Source organism: Sinohyriopsis cumingii, chromosome 2 (genome assembly GCF_028554795.1).
Source record: "Sinohyriopsis cumingii isolate HCF-2022 chromosome 2, ASM2855479v2, whole genome shotgun sequence".
In the NCBI taxonomy this organism is placed as follows: domain Eukaryota; kingdom Metazoa; phylum Mollusca; class Bivalvia; order Unionida; family Unionidae; genus Sinohyriopsis; species Sinohyriopsis cumingii.
In genome coordinates, this window is record NC_142962.1 from 68,655,725 (window position 1) to 68,676,946 (window position 21,222).

Genomic DNA, 21,222 nt, shown 5'->3' on the forward strand with positions numbered 1-21,222 from the left:
AACATCTGGTCTAAATATTCAAGATGGTGGCATAATCTACAACGACACATGGAAAGAAAACTTGCAAACCATTGCAAATAATTTGATAAACTAGTCAAAGCGAAGTGGACAATTAATTTAGGTAAAGGTGAGTTTTGCCATGCTAGTGTTACATTTTCGGACATATTGTGGATCAGGGTCAAGTTAAACTTTTTAAAGTTAAGGTAAAGGTTATCTTTGAATTGCCTTTGTCTGTCAGTAAAATGTAACTGATGCCACTTTTGGCTATGTCTCGGTATCATCGGAAATGTTGTTCCAATTTTTCTATAATTGCTGAATCCTTGACCAATTTTATTAGAAACAAAGCCAGAGTTCCTAGGTCTCACAAATGTCAGGAGGCTTTTGATAAATTAATGGTCATACTTAAGGGTACACCGGTTCTTTCATCTCCAAATTTCAGTCAACCGTTTTAAATATCCGTTCAAGCGAGTTATGTAGCGGCGGTTGGTGGAGTATTGATTTAACAAGACAACAATGGCCTGGATCATCAAGTGTCATTTTTATAAAATGAATCAAACAAGCTCCAGACAATTTATTCCATAATCGAGTAGCAATGCTTGGCTGGCTTAGGTATTGGCCTTGCAACATTTCGAAATGTACATAAAATGTTCAGCACCTTCTCAGATTATTGTGTTCAGTGACCACTACTCAATTACCTTAATTGACAAAATGAAGACACACATCAGCGAATGTTGCGATTTAGTTTGATGCTGCAGGAATATAGCATTGACATTAGGCACGTAAAGGGAATAGATAATCTAATCGCAGAAGCACTTTCACATGTATAGAAGTATTCCTTGGTGTACATATTGTGTTATTCAAAATGCATCTATGTTATCTTAATTATTATAGAATCATATGTATATCTGAGTAATATATGAAAGAAAACTTTCTTGTATAACATTTCGTTCTTTATGAGGGGATGTGTTATATATCTATAATTTTCATTGTGATTGATTTTTGTCTATAATTAAAAGTAGGAGTTTGGGACTACATGACTAATGAAATGTTTGTAAACAAAATATTGCATTGCTGTTCTTTATCCGTGATTATTGATTATATATTTAAGATAATAATTACTTGAAGGTAGAAGTGTTTACTTGGATTTGAGTTCAGGACATTGGGTATGTAGATAGATAGATAGATAGATAGATAGATAGATAGATAGTGGCCTTTTCAATTTCATATTTGTTTTCTGATATTTTCAATTCCAAGTTGATATAAAGTTATCGGAAATGGTTAATAAGAATCAGTAACTAAGGGCGTTTTATTCTATCAGAATATAATAGTCTGAACACGCAGCACAATCTGTTAGTTTGAAACTGGTTAAATAACTGCACAGTTAAAGACCTGGAAAAAATGTACAAATACCACATGAGATGACATTTTGAGATATACTTTGAATATATGTAATATCACATTAGGTCCCTGAATGCAAGACTGAAAAACAATTGGTCATTTGAAAATTTGCATAGCCATCAAGAAAATGACTTTGCTGAGCATGTCTTAATATTGATTCTGCAACAAAACAAATCTTATATTTCAAATGGTCATATAGGAGGCCCACTGAAGAATGATCTCAATTTAGCTGTATCTGTCACTTTTTCTTGCAAACTGACGCTGACGCATCCCAGGGAGACCATTGACTTGCAGATTTCCTATTTTCACAATAATAATGATTACAGCAACAATAAACGATAAAATAAAAATCTCATTTTAATGAGATGCATGTTTAAAGTGTTATTTTCGGTGGACAAGTATCAAATCCTATTTTGATCCTTGAGGAAACACTATAAAAAGCAAGGAAAATCAATTTATAAAATATTCCAAGCTGAGACTGTAAATATATATCAACAAAATACAAAGGATGACGATAATTAAAATGAACTGACGAAGCAAAGAAATCGTACATTTGTTAGGTTTGTTTGAAGAACAAATTGTCTCGCGCTCAACATACCACGTTTCTGTCTAGAATATAAGAAAAGAGCTACATTGGAATGGATTATACAATTTGATACAATCGAAAATGGAATATTCTCAGTAACATAAAGCAACGTCGTTAATGGTTGTTATTATTCACTAAAAAGAGAATCGGTTCAATTAAATAGCGCAGCACACTGCAGAGTTGCCGAGCCGAATGACCTACTAAGTCTCGTTATCTAATGATGCTCCCGAATGAGTGTTGTCGTAATGTCGAAATGCTATCGGAACACTCTGATCTCTCTTGAGAACTGTATTCTCAACTACTTTCTTTCACATGGTACAATATCGCGGCGAAAGGAAACAACGTCACAATCGAAAATAATCTGCCGTTGCTGTCGTAGCATATATTGTGCACACCGCCTGAGGCAAATCACTAAATACGTGAAATTGATTTGTATTCCTACGAGAAGGTCCGAGACTATTTCAAAGTCTAATGGAAATGGCCGGGAGATGTTAAGGCCGGTCAAAATGGTCAATGATTCGTTTTCGGCCTATCTTAGATTTGCGTGTGACAGTTCTCCACCATTTTCCCGACGTATTTCTTAAGCATCAGCACTAGACCAGGTAACACGGAAAATTGGGCATTTCCGAACGTACCGCGAAGCTTACCACGGTTTATTGCAACGATATTGAGGACCAATAATACAATGTTCTGGGATAGGGGGCGGACATTTTTTAATAGCTAGAAAAACATCTTCCTCTGATTGATTTCAAAATGACACCATTTTATATCGATGATATTATTTGGGGGGAAAATTATCTTGAAATTTAAGAAAAGTAAATATTCAGCTTAAAAGAAAATCACAGCGCCCCCACCTCCCAACAAAATAATTTTATGGCCAGGACCTTTACGTAGATGAATTCACTGTGTATTGCGATCTTTGTATATGGTGTAAATTCTAAAGACCGCAACTAAATTGGAATGATTAAGCTTTCTAGCATTAGATAGCCTACTGATAAAAATAGGAAGTGTTGATACCAGCCTACAATTTTCTGGTTACGCTATTGATATACCAGGCAGGAAATTGAGTGTGACACGAACATCCAGGCAAGATATTTATCAGAAAGGATGAATAAAACTAAAGTACTCTTATCAAAATTAAACGAGAAAATATTTAGTGCAAATTACGTAAAATTCAGACAGAAAACAAGTGTGCTCATTTACTTTGGTCTTATTTTATAATGTACTTCATATCATCCGTGCAACGCGTCTTGAATGTAATATGAACAAAGTAAAATTCATAAAACAAAAGTGTGCAAACACTTGGTTTTTCAACACGTAAGATCACGCATGCTCATTCGAACATGTATGTAGTCAAATGAACAGTTTTAGCGGTGCCTTGTTTTTGTCCGTCGTCATGCTCTTCAGTTTTGGAGGTCTGGCATTTTGTCAGCAGTGTGACACAATACCTAAATGGAAGTAATCTATTTTGAAAAACATGTGAACTTGTAACCTTTGAAATACTGAAAGACGGTAGCGTTTTCTGTAACAACATTTAATACACATAACTCTGCCGGAACTATATATGCATTATCGTGTCGATACGCTGTCAGTGTTGTTTTATCACGTTTGTATTTAAAAAGTCATTAAAAAATCGAGAGATAAAAAGATAAATAAATTCAAATAATTTCGTATGATGCTAAGAGTCTAGACGTTCGTTACTCCTTACAGAAACTACAACTTTTACAAGATACAACAAACACAACTAGTTCTGTTGCTAGTTTCTGAATGCAATGTTTCCTACACATCTGGATTACCCATTTGGGCTTGCGCAATTTCAATGGTTATGCATATGATCAACATAATTTTCTTTGATTATATTTAATATAGCTCTACAATGTATAAGTTAAGTGTAGTTAGTCTCACTTGTCAGCAACAATTTCATAAGGTACTTAGTTATACGCTATTTAAGTGTATATGGAATGTTATGGAACGGTTACGACGTTGTGCAGCTGTTGTTTTCATGTTGGTGTTTTAGTCGTTCATTTCAATCAATCGTTTTTACTATGAATCGCATTATATTCATTCAACTTTTCAAATTTTGCCATAAGAAATTATCATATAAGATTCGCTTCAATTTCAATCATTATTTAGGACAAATAAGTCATACTAAATCTTCTCATTTATTATTTTCATAAATGTTTCTTCAAATAACATCTATATTGTAAGGGAAATAACTCAGTAAGTAATTTACAACTGTTCTTCTTTTACTGCACCTTCCAATCTTTGTCATATAAACTGGTTCATGGAAAGCTGGATTAAACTTATATACAATTATATATCTATATATATATTTAGTCTCGATCATTGATCACCAGCTATGCATTTCAATATGTTTAACATTACCTGTAGTAGTCTGGTAAATGCACAAGCAATGCATGTTTCGTCATCTAAATTTTTACTTTTCCCCATTTCATCCCGGTTTTACAAAGTGGGTTGTGGTTGACTGTCGACGCAGTTAAAAATAATAAAAACCTTCATTGGAGAAATTTATCTGGTTATATTCCTATTTTAGACACTGTAGCTAATTAACATAACGAAGCAAGGCATACAGATATTTTACTAGTCTACGTCTGATGACGTAAGCATTGTCATTATAGTATGAAGAGCTAGACTTCCCAATTTCTCAAGGAAGTTTTGAGCTGATTTTCCATGGGTATCCCCTTTAATTCATACTTCTTTTATTAAAGAAATTAATATAGCAACAAACCCCATAAGTAACATAGATCTATCTCAAAATTTAAAGCCAATATGAGCAGCAGGGAAGTTCTACAGACCAGACTCCCAGACCAAAATAAAGCTTCCTACGAGAACTTTCTCCGTAGAAGCCTCAGATTTCAAAAATAAGCCTTCCTGCGAGAATTAATTTGCGTAAATTCGTCACCGATTGCAATTTTTGTGTGCAAAAATCATTGATTTTGGACAGCAATTTTAGGGAGGGGGGGGGTAGGAGAAATTTATTCCATCGATGAAGTTTGCAAAGATTTGGCTGCTGATCCTAATTTTACCTCGCATTAAAACAATATAGTTGAAAATAATATGAGTCCGAAAGCTAGTACAGTTGGAGAGCCTCATTCTGCCAGATTAGCGCGAGAGCAATTAGCGGCATTAAAGAAGCTTATCCCGACAAAACGATTATTTAAGAGAAATGTTCGTGGTTACGAAGATGTGCAACATGGAATTGCCGAGGAATCATCGAAATGGTTGAAGCCAGTTACCGGAACAATCGAGCAAGTTGTATTTGGTGACGAAAAAGATCCAGATACCAGGAAAAAGGGAATTTTTCCCATGTTGAAAGGTATTGAGGAACAATCACGAACATTACCCGATCGATTAGCAATAGCAGCAGCAGCACAAGGGCAACAACCTGCAATTGATTCTGGAGCAAGTAAGGGAAAAACCGTATTAGGAAAACCGGGAGTAAAAAAAGGGAAGTTTAGTATCGAGAATTTAAGAGAAAATTTCACCGATGAGGGATGGGAAATAATATCACGACCGCTCTCGACACTGTATACCATAGATCGAATTGGTCAATTTGCGGAAGATATGTTTAATATTCGAAATGAATATTTGACTGAAATAGGAAAGGAAAAATATAAAACCCGTAATAATTGGTATGGTATGTTATATAAAGTTTATGCGGAAAAAACACAGGCGAGTGAAAGGGATCCATTTTTTAGAAGATTTTTAGAAGCAGCAGACGATAGATATAATCATAATAAGCAACTAGCGGAAGATATAAAACAGCACGCGAAGGAAAGAAAACAACAGAAGAAGGAAGAAAAAACTAAAACACGGAAGAGAAAAGTAATACCACAGGAAGAGGATATTCAACCACAGGAACCGATAATTCAACCACAGGAACCGATAGTTCAACCACAGGAACCGATAGTTCAACCACAGGAATTAGGAGCTAGACCAAAAGAAAAAATTCCACCTCAGAAAAAAGAGAGAAAATCAAGAAGGAAAAAAGAAGATATTCAACCACAGGCACCGATAGTTAAACCAGCACAACCTAAGGCATCGATAGTTAAACCAGCACAACCTAAGGCACAACTTTCCGAAGATATAAGGATGAAGGAAGAATATGAACTTCATCCAATAAAACTTGATACTAGTGTAACCGCTGATAATTATTTGAACACGAACATATTGCATTTACTTAGAAATTATGATTCAAAAATTCAGATGGCTGCGGATGATTCTATTGAAAATAGAAGATTTATTTTGAGAAGATTTATTTCTGATAAAGTCGAAGAAGTTGATTGGCTGGCGATAATTTATTTTGGCACTTTAGGAAAACCAATAGACTATTCTGATAAAAATTTTGAAAAATTTATATCGGATGTTGGTGATTATAAATCAATGAAGCTAAAGGAAAGTCTATTATCTACAAGGAAGAGTGATATATTAATCCCGGGTTTTCACCCCCCTTCCTTTCAACTCCCCTTAGAATCACCATTAACGTCGTCAGGGACATCGTCAGGAGAAGTATTCGAGGAAGCGTTATCGCCATCGTCATTTTCAAAACCAAAAACAGGAAGCGGATATACCATTTGCCCTGACAGTGTTGTCAACGATGTATCTCGCCTCGAGGTATTAATCGGAGGAAAACGAGCAGGAAATAACTCTCGCGAAGTAATTAACGAAGCCTCAGATATTTGTCAGCGGTTATTCCGCGGTGGCATCATCAATTCTCACATTTACAAGGAACTCGTCGATGAGCTCATCGATTAAAACAACACAATTGAAATAACATGATTGTTCACAAACATCAGCGCAGACCCAAACAGGTCCGCATAGTAAACTCTAGATTGCCCGTGTACAAATATATCCACGGCAATGGATTCGGTGATATCATTGGAAGTCTCGTTACGCGAGTAATACCTAAAATCGGACCCACGATCAAACAATTCGCGTCAAAAGCAATAGGAAAAATCGGCGAGACTGCCATTTCTGGTATCGGTAATTTGGCCAGTAAAGGCTTCAATGCTGTCAAAAGTAAAATATTAAATTTAGTGCGCAAAAAACAACCCGTCAAATTACCCATCACCAGAGAAATGCCACCCGAAATCAGCAAAGTCATAAACGACGCGGCAAATAAAAAAATAAACGATCTAGCACAGGAAGTTGCTAAGACAAATTTAGCGCAGGAGGTTGCTAAGACAAATCTCGCAAATGAAGTTGCTAATACAAGTTTTATTTCAGGCAGTGGTCTTCGTTTTAGATGATATTCTTAATAATAAATGTTCGCACAAGTGTCAAATGAAGTGTTCGACATGGACGAGCCCGTAGGAAGAGACACATCCGTGCGAGATTTCCAGTATTTCTCGTACGATGCAGTTGAACCAAATACATCTAATCGCTTGGAAATTCAAGTTCACGATACAACAAGATATTTTCTTCCATCTGAGGCATATATCGAAGTTATCGGGGAAATTATTAAAACAGATAATACCCTCTATGGAGCAGATTTTAGAGTCGGATTTGTTAACAACGGTATTATGGCGTTATTCAAGAGCGCCACTTACATGATTGATGGAAGAGAAATTGAGTCAATTACTAATGATGTTGACTTAGCAACGACGATAATAGGCCTAGCTAGATACTCGGATGATTTTACTAGATCAGCTGGTCCTAGTATGATGTTTGCCAAAGATAATTCTGATCGTCCCGATAGTAGGCCGCTTGACATCAGACAACCCAACGATCGCGCCGCTAATCCAGCCCCTTCAAATGTTATCCAAGATCTTCCTGTTGGCGTTAATAATGATTATAATCTCGGATTTGCCACGCGAAAATCTATGCTGCAAGGACTTCACAGAAGATTCTCTTGTGCTATTCCGTTATCCCATATATTCGGATTTTGCAGGCATTTCAGAAAAATTATTTACGGAGCGAAACATACCATAACACTTATTAGAAAAGGAAATAGCGATGATGCTATCTGGCGAGAAGGTAATATCGATTACGCTACTAACGTGATAAATGCTCTCGATGCGGGAAATGCCGGCCAGGTAAAATTACTCAAATTTACCTTGTGGATGCCAGCGATAACTCCATCAATAATCGAAGAAGAAAAATTATTGTCATTTATGAACCAAGGCGGTAAATCTATCATGTCATGGCTAACAACAACAACAGATTCCATAACTACCGATATTGATGGTGATTTTACTTGGCGTATTGCATCGCAGCAAGGTACCTCTGCACCTAGGCATATCTTTATCGCTTTTTTGCACACGCGAAGATATCATCAATTATACAGCCATATGATATTCGATAGTATCAACGCAACAAACGTGTCACTGAGAGTAAATGGCCAACAAGAACCATCAGAGGAAATATCAATTAATTTTGAAAATTATTCGACAGCTCGCGCGTATTATCGATTGCTAAGTTTTATGGGTCGCGATCAAAATATCGATACCGGATTGCAAATATCACAGCTAGATTTTAATACTCGCTATCCTATCTATTACTTTTCCCTGGAGCATCTCGATTTGGTAAAGCAATCCGTTGTTGATATCCATTTCAAAGCTAGAATTCGCACAGGAAATAATTTATATAGAGCCATCGCGGTGATCCTCAGCGATAGAACAATGATCCTGGAAGGCATCAGTGGCAGAATGAGAGTCATCGATGCTCCTGTCGAGAACATGTGACAAATTCTAAATTTAGATTAAGCGGTTATTAATATGCCATACGAGCACGTCAGTGTAACTCTGACCCCGGGTCAGATAAGAAAGCTCCAATCAGCAACAGCAAAGCGAAGCGGTTTGAAATTAACCTTGAAAAACAATCAGATTCACGGTGGGCCTAACAAACTATCACTAACTAGAGGTCAACGTGAACGATTTACCAAGGCCAAATCAGCGAATTCCGGCGTTCATGTGAATCTCTCAATAGGCGCAATCAAAGACATGGTCAAAATAGGCGGATTTCTTCCTTTTCTTCTTCCTTTACTGGCTCCGTTAATAACAGGCGCAGTATCGGCCTTAGGTGGATTCGGGGCTAAAAAAATAATAGAAAAAGTTACAGGAGGACGATACGGTAAAAAAAAATATCATCGCGGATCCGGCCTAAGACTAGGACGACCCCCTTTGTACGGATCCGGCCTAAGATTAACACGCCCCTATCAAATTTAGATCTAATCAGCGAAGTAAAGAAAAAAAAAAAAAATTTTTCAGAGGCGTATTTATGCGAGATCAACTACCAGACAAACCAAACCCTACCGAGACAGGAATAATAAATCTCGATGAAAATACCGGCCCTGGTACGCACTGGGTTGCCTACGCGATTAATCCTCGCGAAGTAGTTTATTTTGACTCGTACGGATTAGCACCACCGAAAGAATTTATCAACTACGTGTCAAAACTGAAACTTCCGGTTTGGTATTCGACTCTTCCAACACAAACATTAGCAGATCCACCAATATGCGGCCCAGAGTCAATTAATGTTCTTGACGCAATTTCAAAATCATCCGTCCCTTATAACAAAATTTTATTTGAATATACCGTAGATAAATATCATGGTTGACATTTACGGTAGATTTATCTACAGGAAGGAAAAAGCAGAAGTGACTGACGTCGATCTATCAAAGTTCGCAACCAAGAGCGATATTAACAATCTTCTATCGCTGTCAGAGGTGGATCCTGGTGAAGTTGCTGTTTTTCAAAATACCGAAGGGCGATTACAAACCAGCAATGTCAAAATAACTGATATAATCAAGCGAGACGAATATAATGATCATATTAGTCAGTTTACTCGTCAATCAGAATTAGTGTTGAAATCTATAGCTGATATTACTGATCTATTAGCGGTATTGCCACTAAAGGCTGATATCGCGGATGTAGAAAAATCCGACAAAGAGCTATCAGCGGCGATGCTTCTAAAGGCCGATAAAGCATTACACGACGATCTTCAGGACAGAATGATAAAAAGATTTACCAAGCTAACTAACGATCTTAAAAAACTAGACGATACATCAAAAAATCTCAATAAAAAACTCGACGAGGATATAAAAAAATTCATCGAAACTTCCTCAACTACACACAGCGATCTCATCGAGAAAACAAAGAAAATAAACGAAGATATCGCCCAAATCAACAAAGATATTGAATCGGCACGCGCATTAATTTTTCAAAAAGCCGATAGAACATCACACAGCGATCTCATCGAGAAAACAAAGAAAATAAACGAAGATATCGCCCAAATCAACAAAGATATTGAATCGGCACGCGCATTAATTTTTCAAAAAGTCGATAGAACATCACACAGCGATCTCATCGAGAGAGTAAAATCCATTAACGAGGAAATTACCAAAATAAATATCTCGTTAGGTCAGAGAGCAACAATCGACGATATCAACAAGGAAATTAATAAACTCAGCGATGCTGTTGTTCCCGAATTTACTAAGGGGTTTAACGCGATGCGTGAATTGACAGATGAAAAAATAAAAAAAATCAACGAGGATCTTCTCGACGCATTTACAAAAATTAACGATATCAACACAAAAATATCACCACTGAATCTTCCAAAATTGGCGCGTTTTCACGTGCCGGATCAGGTGGTAACAAAAAATCTTAACTGCAATGTGCCATTTGTGTTTAAGACATATAATTATACTTGGGACCCTAGACACAGTATCGGGTTTTATTTCACCGTGCCAATTACTGGCGTATATCGAGTATATGTTATCTCTGAGATAAAATTTAAGATAAAAGGACAAAACCGTAAAATCCACGAATTTTATCCTGGATTTTTTATTGTTTCGCTAAGTGAAGATAGCGATATGGAATGCGATCTAGAACCACCAGACAGAACCACCACAGGACCGATTCCCTATTTTGTAATTTTCGAATATTTATCGGGATGGGAAACAGTTGGTATTCCGGGATAAACACAATTGGTAATCTGTAATTGTTATCGTAGATTAATAAATGACCGCATCTGACTACCGTTACAATCAGGCGCGATCATGGCAGGATTCGCTAAAAAAACTCCTCGACGAATATCAAACAAAAATAAGGAAATATCAGCGTAGATTAGTTGCCATCGATATTGCTGTGTACGCGGTATCTGCGGTAGTCGCTGGTGCTGGAATAATTTTATCCGCGGTAACAATAGCGCCAATCGTTGCAACGATAATAATCTCGTCGACAACAACAATCGCTGGTGTTCTCAATATCATCGCAAAAAAAATCTCCTCGTGCACGAGTGAAAAGTTATCATTGTACAAAAACAAATTATCCAAGGTCAACGACGCGTATTCGAAATTATCATCGCTGCTTTCCGAGAGTCTCAACGATGGCGTTATCTCCGATCCAGAATTTTCGGCAATGATCAGTATTTACTCGGAGATTGAACAAATGAATATTAATAATGTCCGAACTAGCCCAGATCGTGACAAACACGACACCGCCGACAACAACACTAATATCGTTAAGCTCCACCAAACCTGAATTTAGCATTAATTTTCCAACACCAATCAGCGTCAAAGAAATTGCGTTAACGCAGCTGCGTGTCTACAACAGCTGGCCTAATATCAGATCAAAATCATTTGGTAAATTATTGTCAAACAATTCACTTGTTATCGCTAATAAAAAACGCGCCGATGGAACCCCTGATTGGTTTACTGTTAGTATACCAACAGGCAGTTACGAAATTGAGCAGCTGGATAAGGAATTTACCAGTAGGATATCAAATATAACCGGCGATGCTACTCCAGGAATAAAGATATCCTCACATGAACCAACACTATCGTCGATCATCGAGGTATCATCACCTTACATGGTAGATATTTATCATTCGTCGATTAGGACCGTATTGGGTTGGCCTGAAATTCCACCCGGGGAGATAATAACACCAGAACCAAAAAAAGAAGATTTTATCAGCAATGAAAAAAACTATCACGGAATCAACTTGGACTACATCGATAAATATGAAAAAATTAAAGAAAGCCTCGATTTTCTTTCAGGTTCTGTGTATATGCTGGATTTGTTCGAGGATGGTATCAAATTATTGTTTGGTGAAATTATTAACGAATACGAGAAACAAAAAAAATTATTAGATCATTTTTTCCAGGAGTGTATATTTAACGTGCAAACTTCATGTACCGAAATTACCATAACAGTAGAGCGAATAAATAAATTAGCCGCTGATATGGAACTCATTAACAATCTAGCGATGGAGAATATACAAAACAGCGCTGTTTTTGGTATTGGTTATATTATCACGGCATTCATGCAAAGACATAACTTAACCGAGAGGACACTGCTAAGTAACAAATTTCCTGGTTATAACGTTAATGAAATGAGAAAATTTGTCACTGATACCACTGATAAGTTATTTCCTAAATTACACGATGCGTGGACTAAGAAAAAATTACAAGCAGAATCGATTTTGCAGCATAACAACGACGGAGTGGGGCAAGGACGGCATATTTCACCTGGTATCGTTAATATAACAGAAGTTATCGCGATTTATCTTCACGCGGATGTTGCCGAAGGCAGCTACAATGTTGATTCGTCAGAGTCAAATCAGGTGCAGCAGGGATTTATCTTGTATTCGTTTTCACCTAACGTCTCTCCGGGTTATTTGATAATAAAAGAGCCAGTAAATCCGTTTTATCTGCGATGCCACAATCGATTATTATCAAGAATAAATTTCAAACTAACGAATCAAGACGGAAATTTGCTTGATATACGCGGAGAAACATTAAGTATCAATCTGCTGGTAAGATCGTGAGAATCTTCGAATCTGTCTGCCAGGGAAAAATGGGCCAAAAAAATAAATAAAATCCAGGGAAATTTTCAAAATTAATATATTTTTTTAATTTTTGTTTTTTTGTGGAATTTCTTCAGGAAGATTCAAGGATCAGAAATTTCCTTGGCCTTGCTCTCTTCGACCAGTTTTTTCAACTGCCTGACGCGTGAACTTGTAATTTTTCTTGATTCATATGCTTCTGATAAAATCAACCTAGCTTTTTCTACCAGCGTCGATAATTTAACAAAATCCTCAATTTGATCATCACTGACTGTTGCAAGTGATTGGTACATCGCGATTTGGATTTTCTTTATTAATTTGTATTCGGATGGTAGCGTGTATTTGTATTCGAGTTTTCCCTGAACAATCGTCTCGAATTCGGATCGGATTTTATTCGCGTCTAGATCCGATGGAAGATTTATTTTTTTCCTTAGATCATCGATAGCTTCGATAATATTGTTTATGGTTTGTTCATCCATGTTATATTAATTTTTTTAATATTCAATTATTCTTCGTCGAATATTATTGGGATATAGGAAAATTCGATCCAAGTGCCGAGATTATATGAAAATGTTGCATTGATTATTTTTTCTGCCGCACGTTGCACCGATGCTTTACTAATATTATAATATCTTGCAGCTGCGCTCATCGATTCGAATATCATCTCCTCACCTGTTTCTCGATTTATCGATTTAACCGCTTTAGCTGGTCGCCGTATGCCACCGGTATTACCAAATCTTGAATTTTCACTCGGAGTTACCGCGCGAAGATTGGATATTTTATTATTAAGTTTATTTCCGTCAATGTGGTCAATGACCAAATTATTCTTGATGAGTCCGTGATAACACTCGAAAACAAATCTGTGGCATAAATAACTTACTCCACTAAAGTTATGCAATAGATAACCCGAATTGCTAACCCTACCAACATTTTTCTTCGTTCTGATATGTCTGACAACACCATCCGATGATGCCTCGTATCCCATGATCGTAGGATGAGATTTATACTCGTGTGTGATTTTCATTGCAGGAATCGTTGATTTTGGATTCATATACAATATTCTGTTTGTTTAAATCGTAATTTGCCTTGAATCGATTAATATAATCTTCTTCGCATGTTATTATCGACGAGGATCTTTTTTCATAATATCGCCGCAATTCCCGATAATTTTTCCCTCCACAAGCCAGACACAATCGAGTTTTTCCTCGAGTGCCAACTTGGCAAACTAAGCACCGCTGTGGTCCTTTACTGCCTCGTCGAATCGCATATATGTGAGCGCCACAATAATCGCCTCTGCAGGATTTGTCGCATGATTTTGTTGATCCGATTGGTATCCATTTGCACTGCATTATATAATTTAGATATTTGTCTAAAATATAATAATGGATGTATTTGATCTTGATGAGGCAGAATATATCATTCCTGAGGTTGATCGCGCCAAAAAAGAATTTTTCGATGATGGGGCGATTCACACTTGGTCGACATGGAAAACTAACGCTGTTGATGCTACGATGAATCTGGAGCGGGCCAAGAAGATAATCGAGCACATAAAATCCGAACACAAGGAAGAACGATTTATCTTTGGAATAAAATTTATTGCACAAATGTCTGACGACACTTGGATTATTCGCGATAAACGAGATCCCGTGCGTGGCGGTAAGAAAAACGTTATTCTTGATAAAAATTCGAAGCCAGGATTATTATTGGGAATTGACGGTCCTTATTATGCCAGGGCATATCCATCTAGCGCTGTTGTTTATGGAATTTATCGGCTAAATAATAATCCCGACATGAAAAATCTACCTGCGATGAAAGAATCACCGATGATAAACTGCGTTGCCGAGCGCGTTATCGAGCATATGAAAAACGCTCGTCGTGGATCTGGTCTGACTCAGTTGAGGTTGGATAAAATTAATTCATGGGCAAAGACAGTTGTTGATGGCGCATCGATTGACGATGTTGCTGTGTTGAGCAAGAAACTTAAATTTCCTATTACCGTGAAAACGCTATCAGGAGAAATATTATATTCGTCGCCGTATAAATCTCGAGGAGTACCAATCGAGATTGTTGATCATAATTCACATGCGTGGTCGCAGTCGGTAATGATATTCCCGCGAGATCGCGCTGTTAAATTTTATCCTGTGGAAGGCGCAAAAGACAATTCCGATGCCATGTTTCGATATATCAAAATATTAGCCGCATCTGATCCAATATCAGTTTGGTTATTCTCGAGCGAAGAAAGATACGATCAATTTATATTGCCGCGCGGAGATATTTACCGTGATGAAAAATTACATGAATCTATGAAAAATATCGCGGTGAAATATTCGTCAAATCCTGATCAGTTATTAACGAACTGCTTTACTGTTCCGTCTGTTGCCGCTCACGCTGCAAGAGAAAGAAATTCGTGGAAACCTACAAGGAACGAATTTCTCGCTGATATTCAACTTAGCTGTATCGAATACGGCCATGGCGGATTGTGGAATACCAAATATTATTTCGAAGATATGATCTCCGTTGATATGAGCGCGTGTTATCCTGGAAGTTTCCTTGGATATGGTGATTGTGCGGATTATTTTGCTAAATTTGGCCATCCCACCAGCGAGATGACAAGGGTAGCAATTAACGGGCCGTTACCTGATTTTGTCATGACCGGATTCGCTTATGTAACTTCATTCGAGCTTGCTGAAAATTTACATAAAATTTGTTATATTTGGTTTGGTCGGCATTTATCGCAGCGTCGTTGGGTCCCTATAGTGTTGTTGAGGTATATGCTGGATTCATCAATGTTAGTATCGTTGACGGTGAGTGAGGCGATTATATCATACAGGAAACAAACTGAAGTGTGGTTGCCGACGGATTGTGAAAACGCGAAAGATATCGGAAGAAAAATAATTGGCAAATTTACTCAAGGAGGATCCGTTGATCATAAACACCGACACGCTAGGTTGTTTATCAACGATGCTGAGATGGACTTTATTATAGCCGATACGGTATCGCGAGGGATATTCTGCAACAGAGAGAATATTATCATTGACGGAGTAAAGTTAGGTACCGTAATTAGTTACCTTGACGGAGAATCAGCGCAGTATACACATTTGAGATCATCGATGCTCGCTTATGTGAGTATAAATTTACTGTCGATGATAAATAAATTTTCTGATATCGCGGTAAGGGTCGCAACGGATTCGTTTTATCTCGATAAGAAATATCAGTATAGGCTGGATAATTTAATCGCTGATGGTTCTTGGGGCACTTGGAGGATAAAAAACGAAGATACCCTAGATTACTGTGAGGACGCCGATGTCGAAGATTGCGATAAATTTCATCGAGATAAATGCGAGGAAATATCGACGGCTGCATCCGCATTTGACCCGATTTCACGTAACAAATTTGTTTACCTAAATGGTCCTGGCGGTAGCGGTAAAACAACGCGAGCGATAAATTTATTTGCGAAATCTGATATGATAGTGTTGACTCCAACTCACAGATTAGCGCGAGAAATAAGGCAACGCGGCGTTGATTCTGGTACTTATCACAGTTATTTCAAATACAGCGGTGGATTATGGGATTCGGCTCGTATGGGAAATAAATATATCAACAGAATTATAATATTTGATGAAATTTGCACAGTAAATTTAGTTGTATTAAAATCGTTCCTGATCTGGCTGGAGGAGAAAAATACCGCCGTGATAATGTGCGGAGATCATGGCCAGCCAGATCCGATTGATGGTGAATCTCCTCACGAATGGCTCAGGAATTTCGTTGACTATTATGAGGAAATCGACGCCGATTATAGATCCGATGATATTTTACTGACCGAATTTAAGAAAATAATTCGATTACAACCGAATAAAATTCAATGCGATGTGATGAGAAGAATAATCGACGAGACTCCGATGGATATTTTTCTAAATTTGTGGCGTCCCGATCATTTGATCGTTGCTAGCAGAAAAATTGTTCGCGATGTTATTCAGGAAATGTTATTCAAGCTTCATTGTGAGAAATTTCCAACATTGCAGGTGCCGTTGTGTTACAGGCCCGCTGATACCAGAAAACAAAATATCAGTGTTACTTTACCCTGCGGAGAGGAAAAGATCCTGGTCTTGAACGATATTATTCTTGTTGATATTAATCTTGTTAATGACGCGATAAACGCAGAAAGATCGCCATGGAAATTAGGCTACGCAACAACGATACACTCATCGCAGGGATTGACCGTAGATGGTCAAGTTTGGATCGTCGATGATAGAATTTCCTGGTCAAATTTAGTTTATTTAGCCGTGTCAAGAGTAAGAAAATTATCTCAGTTAGGTAGAATTCGGTTTCACATTAATGACGCCGGCGGTAGTTGAGTATCTTTCGGTATTATTTGTAATTCCTCCTTGGTAAATCCGCGTTGTGGCGCTAGCGAATCTAGAAAATAAATTGCTGGTCTTCCCGATGATCTTGTTACGGCTGATATTTTGTGTGTTGTAACGCTCCAATTTGGATCAGTTGCTCTTTTTCTTCCTCCTTCGGCCTCGCCTTCTTTATATAAGTACCGGACAGTGACGCTACCTAATACAGGCGGAATTGCGGAATCTCGCTTTAGGGGTATATTTGTTTTTGTAATTGCAATTGCGGGTTTCATTGCTATTGTTCTCGTTGTCTCGTTATTTAGTGCGTTAATCACATGAGGCAACCTCGATACCCAATCATGAGATCGATTATCCTGAATAAATTCGCGCGCGTACTGATATCCGAATAATCGTTCTGCGAGCGTTTTGTTGAATCTCTCAACGATAGCTTGATTGTGATGAACACCTACAATACCGCGACGGATTTTAACATTATTCTTTTTCATCAGTGAAGTAACCGCGCCAAGAAATTCTCGACCTGGATCAACCTGGAGAAGCTTCGGCCATGTTAATGGAGATCGTGAATAAATTTCGCTAAACGCCTTAGCGATCTCCGTTGCTGTTTTATTCGATAACGGTTCCGCTTCCTTGTATCTGCTAGCGATATCAACAACCGTCAACACATACTTGTATGTGACTCCGTCGACGGTATCGTAAGGAAGAAACATTAAATCAGCCTGATGGACTTCATTAGGGACGCTGACAGAGAAACTCGCATATGACATTTTCTTAGGCGGGGGAAGATATATTTGCCAGACTGCCTGTTTCGATAGCCACGATTCAGCAACGGATTGTTTTACTTTTGCTGCCTTGGCGAGTTTGGCAATTGCTGATTTTCCTCGCCAGAATCCTCGCGGAGAATAATATATCTGCTCCATTATTATTTACCAGCGCCGAATACTAATTTACCTTTCATCGCGCCTTTTATCAGCCAGGTTGCCAATTTTTCTTTGAAACTTTTGTCAGGAATCGCGTCTATTGCATGAATTAGCCTAATATCAGCGAGATGTCTTTGTTGTAAATCCCCGCTACGATACGCAAGATCGTGATAGTAACACGCGTTATCGATGGCGTTTACTGGATCCTCGCCGGGATTTGGTTGATTATTATCGTTGAGTCTTATATCGAGCCTCGTACCAGGTCCGCAGTAATTGTATCCTGGCAGATGCTTTTCTCCGGGATATTTCGCCCAGGGCAACCCAGGTAGATTTTTCATGGAGGCGGCAATGTCTCCTCCGGTTCTTCTATTTTTTTTTTTACAAATCTGAATTTGCGCGTGCTACAAACTTCGCATTCTCCTGCAATTGCGTTTCTGTTATTGCGTGTGACGATTTCGGTTGGATTTATCGTAGCTGTGCGCGTGCGACACTTAACACAATATAGATCCATGTATTCTAGTAACATGAATGTAATTGATTTTTCCGCCACGAAGAAACGCGAGCAAGCGAAACACAACGCGGTATTACCGAATTCGATAAGGATGATAATTATTGGCCCGTCTGGTTCTGGAAAGACGCAATTGTTGCTAAATTTGATAATGCGGTGGCTAAAATGGGATAAGTTGTATTTGGTTGCGCCATCCGTTGATGATCAGCGATGTTATCAAGTGCTAAAGGAATTTAGCGACAATACCGACGAAGGCACAATCGAATTCATCACAGACATCAATGAAACTCCATCCGTGGAAAATTTAGATGGCGATGTTAATAATCTTGTTGTTTTCGATGATGTTATGCTGGATAAGCAAACTAATCCGGCTAGGATATTCTCGCGTGGCCGACACAAGAACACCGATGTTATTTACGTGACGCAGCGATATACGCAAATTCCAAAGGTAATTAGGGACAATTGCAATATCTTATCAGTTTTCAATGGTGTTGATACTCACACGCTGAGAAATATTCATCAGACTTGGTGTAACGGCGATATGGACATAAACAAATTTAAAAATTTCTTCAGCCGCGCTCAGGCAACACCGCATGGTTTTATCACGATTAATCTTCACGATCCGCGTAGTAGATATCGAATCGGTCTTGATCAAATTTATTCATGAGACTCGCAGCCAAATCTTTGCAAACTTCATCGATGGAATAAATTTCTCCTACCCCCCCCCCCTAAAATTGCTGTCCAAAATCAATGATTTTTGCACACAAAAATTGCAATCGGTGACGAATTTACGCAAATTAATTCTCGCAGGAAGGCTTATTTTTGAAATCTGAGGCTTCTACGGAGAAAGTTCTCGTAGGAAGCTTTATTTTGGTCTGGGAGTCTTGTCTGTAGAACTTCCCTGCTGCTCAATATGTTTTGAGTGTGGCTATAACATAAACCAGGTGCACGTGCTAAGGTGACATAAATGGACCTATGCTCATCTGATGTATTTTTAAAACTTTAACAGGCTGCAATGCAGAGCAGAAATGCACAGGAAATCCAAGAATGTATAATGGAAAAATGTGTGCTAGCACGAACTGGTATATTGACGGCCACAGGGGTGCGTGCGGGTGTGGTCCGGCGAATGGCGATAACCAATTTGAATGGAATCGCTCCGGGTTTGTGGCAGCTGCCAGTCCGAATATATTTGACAACGATCCGAAAATAGCGTGGTGTGGACAAAGGTGTGGACAATGCATTAAAATGACAACAACTGGTATGTTTATACATACACAACTATATTTATCCAAACATGCACTTAATAAAACTTTCATTAGGTTTATTCAGCGATCCACCAGAATGTGCATTACCTTGGTACATTCACAGAAATTTTATATCATGCTAGCCTACGATCCTTCTATTTACTTACCAACTCAGCCAGCAATCCGACAATGCATAAAAGTACTAAGAACTTTAAATCTAAGTATTCCGCATCAATAGAATTTAAGATATCTGGATTGGTCAGATAAATCAGTTGACGGGCTTACAATGACTAGTCTTTCAAATAGATAAAACAAAATTATTTCCACTAATTCCATGCAATTTAAACATCAGTGGAGAATACCTCAGTTCGACAAGAAAAACTAATTTATACGAGGAAACTTGCAAATTCATAGATTGACGAATCTAGAGATTAGCAAAAGTTGAATATTTTCACTCATTTACATATTCAGGCAGTAATCCGTTCTACTCTCACCACCATCCTAATACTCCCACCACCCAGCATCACCAATGTTTGTTTGCGACATATCGTGACCCAGACTAAAAGATAAGAACACTTATTTTACGTCTCTAAACCAGAAACATCTGTGACGATCCAAATTTGTAGGTCTCTGTAAAGGAAAGTTTCATTGTATTAATAAGACATTATCGTCCCCTACATTATCTGAGCTGGCAAGATTAGCTGTAATTATTTCATTTATTTGTAGGTGGTTTCATACCTGGGCAAGGCGGCGCCGTCGCAGCTGGCCAGTCCCATGTTTTCATGGTGAGTAACGTATGTACGAATGAATACCCAAACCTCAGCTGGTGTAGCCAGGACAGTCACAATGGCTACCTCAACAAATATGGTTACCATGCCCACTTTGATCTAGAAGATGGAGATGGGCAGGTAGGAGCAATCGGCTGGAGATTTCTCAACCCGGAAGTGATGTATGAGGAAGTGAACTGTGACCAAGCAAATCATGAAAACTCAAAGACACCAAGCTATAGCATGTATCACCAATGTCAGTGCTTTTATCAGGGAAAATAAGATATAAATTAAGCAGAAAATTATATTTATTTACTTTATTTTTCATAAGCTAGTCAGGGAATTAGATATCTACTCATCTAGCTCAAGATCAAAATACACCAGAATGTTTGTTCATCCAAAACAATTATGGTGGGGACTTATAAAAAGAGATTGAATAAACGAATTTAATTTATTGATTTTGACACTCTTTAATAGTTTTCAAACTCTTCATAGACTCATGTATACTAATTAAAGTCGAGACCTGATATATCAATATGGGAAAAATTATTGGATCACCAAACACTAAAAAAATCCTAACAAAGCTATTAAAATGAATTTTCACAGGAAAATTCGTTAATTTTGTTTTTAATCAA

At 37.9% G+C, this 21,222-nt stretch overlaps 1 protein-coding gene across 2 annotated transcripts in view; it reads left to right on the forward strand.

The window, feature by feature from the left end:
- The window catches only part of LOC149805102 (endoglucanase-like), a 32,204-nt gene extending 11,312 nt beyond the window's left edge, over positions 1–20,892 (forward strand). For both annotated transcript variants that reach the window (XM_089935899.1, XM_089935909.1), the window contains 2 exons: positions 19,586–19,834; positions 20,547–20,892. In XM_089935899.1, the coding sequence (XP_089792025.1) occupies positions 19,586–19,834; positions 20,547–20,869 (572 nt within the window). In that variant the 3' untranslated portion in view covers positions 20,870–20,892. The remainder of the gene's footprint in view (positions 1–19,585; positions 19,835–20,546) is intronic.
- The last annotated feature ends 330 nt before the right edge of the window (positions 20,893–21,222 follow it).